Raw genomic sequence first — 3,602 nt, forward strand, 5'->3', positions numbered from 1 at the left:
CCACTGTTGTGTTGCCTTGACCTTTGTCATTCTAGCCCACTGTTGTGTTGCCTTGACCCTTGTCATTCTAATCCACTTTTGTGTTGCCTTGACCCTTGTCATTCTAGCCCACTGTTGTGTTGTCTTGTCTTGGTGATAGGAGTTGGAAACACAACACCTATAGACAACAGGAATATCACTTGAAGACCATCCTTCCTTCCAATGAATAAACATAAATATTTCCCAAGCCAAACTATTCCATGTTTCACTGGCTTTCCCGGAAATGTGGGAGGTGTCCCAAAGTTGAATCACCTAGCAATTTTGTTTGAAGTTTTGTGGGTGGAGTTGGAAAGTTCAAGTACAAGTAGTCCTTGCTTATCAACTACCATTCAGAGTTATAATAGCGTTGAATAAGGAGACTTATGATCAGTCCTCAAAGTTGTGGAGAATGATTTTTTTAAAAAAACCTAGATTTTTAGTTAAGATACAGTGAATTGAACATATCTTTTTGATCCTTCTATGAAAGTTGGCATTATATACAAACACCAAATTGTATATTGTACATGTGAATTCAATGTATATTCACTTAGGAGAAAGTCTACCAGCTAAATAGGGAGTGGATTGCAATTATTTAAGTAAATGAAGTGGGACCCCCTTTCCAAATAACAGGTGCACTAATGTTCCCTATCCTGGGGACCCTCCAAAGATAGGAACTAACTCCCAGAATTCCCAGCAATGGCCACACTAGAATTCTGGGAATTGAAGTCCATACATCATACAACTTTGGAAAAGCCTAGTATATAGAGTTAGGACTTGAATTAGCTTGTAAAAGATGGGACATCCAAAAATAAGGCACAACCTTTGAGTAGCCATAACCTAACATTAATATTCAATACATTCAACATATTCCTTCCCTCTTATTATTATTTTTTTTAAAAAATATGGTTGGATGATAAAAGTTGAACGCAGCATATATCTAATTTTTCTTCTCCCTCACTGCATAAAAATTTAAAATTTCTTCTTTTCTGCAGCTGGGCTCTTATCCATTTGGCAATGATCAAACTTGCTCTGAACAATATTAAGAACTTTTTCCCCATTACCGGCTTAGAACTAACTGGTGAGTTGCATTATGCTTTCGATGATCAGATGCGCTTGCTCTATATTTTTCAACCCGAGAAATTAAAAATAATGAATTCAATGGAATGTGTCTACTTCTCCTCGTCACAAATCATATTCGTCCCCAAGGCCCTTCTGAAGACCAAATGAAACTGCAAAGTAGAACAAATGCAAAATAACAGAAAAGACGTTCACTGTAAGATGGGCGGCTGTATAAATGTCTTAAATAAATAAAGCGAGGCAGAGATGTTGGCAGAATTTGAAACTTCCTCAAAAATGAGGTATCCAGAAATGTGCTTGTGTTTTATTTGGGAGAAACAAACCACAAACATGTTCACGTTTCAGAGCTTCCCGTCACATCACCTCTGGGTACCGCTGTGATTAAAAATCTGGAGAATTGGGAACAGATCCTGCAAGAAAGAATGGACCGCTTTGAAGGTCCCCCACCAGATTACATCAATACTTGTTTTCACGAACTGGGGATAGGAGCTGGAGCAGCTGCGGCCCGAATCAAAGCAATGGTTGATCCTGAAAACACACCATTTAAGTAAGAAATGCTTTATTTCAAAGGAGGAGGGGACATCTGAAGTTGGTCTTCCAGATGTGACAAGGCTACCAAGTTCCAGATTTCCTAGCCAAGCTGGCTATGGCCATTTTCTCAGCACAACTGGAAGGGACTTATGGGAGAAATCTGTTCTAAGCTTTGATGGGAATCCATGGCCTCCAAACATTCTTCTCCAGATGTATTAGAATAACTGGAGCTTCTGGAATGTCTGTGGAGAGTCTTAATCATCTAAGGTCATGGTTGTCCCAAAGGTGCTTTTCCAAAAAGGCAACTAAACTTCTATGGAGATTCTCAGTCATCCAGATTATAGTTATCCCAAAGGTGCTTTTTCACGAGGCAACTGGACTTTCTTGTTTTTCTCTGAAGGCGTTTCACTTCGCATCCAAGAAGCTTCTTCAGCTCTGGCTGGATGGTGGGGAATGGAAGGATTTATACTCCTTGCAGACCGTTGGTCATTTGCATTCTTTCAGAGAGTTGTTGAAGTTTATCTGTGTCGTCAGGGTCATCAATTCACTGGAAATAATTGGGTCTGGAGTGGATCCTGCTTGGAACTGCTCCAACTGTTTTGCTTCTCATCCATTGCTTCACTTCAGCTTCAGTTCTTCAGAGGACTACAGAAACTTCTTGGATGAGAAGCAAAACATTTTCCAAGAGGAAAAACCAAGAAAGTCCAGTTGCCTTTTGGGAAAGCACCTTTGTGAGCTTCTAGAACTCCAATGATCATAGTCTTAGATCACTGTGGTCAGTTAGCATGACTTTTGACCCTTCTGTGAGAAGCACGGGGGTCTCAGGAGGGTGCCAGATGGGGAAACATTGCTCTTGGTTGTCCATAACACTTTAACACTCAACTTGCACTAACTTAATTCTTTCTCTAGCAGATGCAAAGACATTATTTAATGAATACAGCTCATTAAAGTCACTGGAAACTCTAATAGCCAATTCTGTTCTGGGAATGCTTAGAATGTACTTGCCAGCTTTGATCGTTTTTGAAAATAGCAACCTTCTTAATCTTGTGCAGCCAGGATTCTGAGTTTTAGGCCTAATTATTTCCAGGGAATTAATGTCACGCTTAGCAGCAGATGACAGCTTCTTAGAAGAGACATTTCCAAAGAGGAAACGGTGTTTTTTACAGGAAAAAAATAAATACAAGACAATCCATTTTAAGAATTTGTGACTGTTTGTAACAGTGATTTTTTTTTCTGATTCCATCTGTTCTTGACCTGATTAAAGAAATAAAATACTTTCCCTTCTTCCCACCAACTCACAGATCAAAAGATTATTCAGCATTGCCAGCTAAGAGATTGTGGCATTTTCTGGTGAAACAAGAATTATTGCAGGATATTTTCATTCGATACACATTCACCAAGAAGAGAAAGCAAAGTGAGGTTAGTGAAAGAAATCCAAGTGTTAAGTTCTGTTTTTCCAGCGACGTTTTGTGTTACTCTTATTTATATCAATTTCTACTCATTTACATTTTGTTTCGGCCATACATTCCATTATATTTTGGGACATAATGCAGCCGTATCCTGGGTCTTCCTTGTTAGATTATAAAAGAGGAAATGGGCTTGAGCATATTTTCCATTAAAAGCATTTATTCTCCCTGGATTTCAATATCTGAGGATCTCTACTTGGCACTGACATCCTATAATTTATTTATTTTTTTAAAAAAAGTATTCCAGCAATCTTCAGAAAGTTTTGTCATGGTTTTGCTCTGTTCCTCCTGTTGCAAATTTTATTTTATTTTTTATTTTTTATTTATATTTGAATTTATATCCCGCCCTTCTCCCGTAGGACTCAGGGCGGCTGACAATCTATTTAAAATACATACAAAACAATACAAATTTAAAATTAATTAAAAAGAATATTAAATATTTGTCGAATTTAAAATATAATTAAAACCCCCCTAAAAATTACCCTAGGCCAGTCCTGCAAGCTGGAATAA

General features: G+C 38.0%; 1 protein-coding gene across 1 annotated transcript in view; it reads left to right on the top strand.

Annotated features, from left to right (window-relative positions):
- Positions 1-1,010: 1,010 nt before the first annotated feature.
- LOC107300434 (dmX-like protein 2) overlaps positions 1,011-3,602 on the top strand; it is a gene marked incomplete at both ends in the record, with an annotated part of 14,542 nt that continues 11,950 nt past the window's right edge. Inside the window, 3 exons of the mRNA XM_015829763.1 lie at positions 1,011-1,096; positions 1,441-1,642; positions 2,928-3,045. Coding sequence (XP_015685249.1) covers positions 1,011-1,096; positions 1,441-1,642; positions 2,928-3,045 — 406 coding nt within the window. The remainder of the gene's footprint in view (positions 1,097-1,440; positions 1,643-2,927; positions 3,046-3,602) is intronic.

Source organism: Protobothrops mucrosquamatus, unplaced genomic scaffold (genome assembly GCF_001527695.2).
Source record: "Protobothrops mucrosquamatus isolate PMUCROS unplaced genomic scaffold, P.Mucros_1.0 scaffold7060, whole genome shotgun sequence".
Taxonomy (NCBI): Eukaryota; Metazoa; Chordata; class Lepidosauria; order Squamata; family Viperidae; genus Protobothrops; species Protobothrops mucrosquamatus.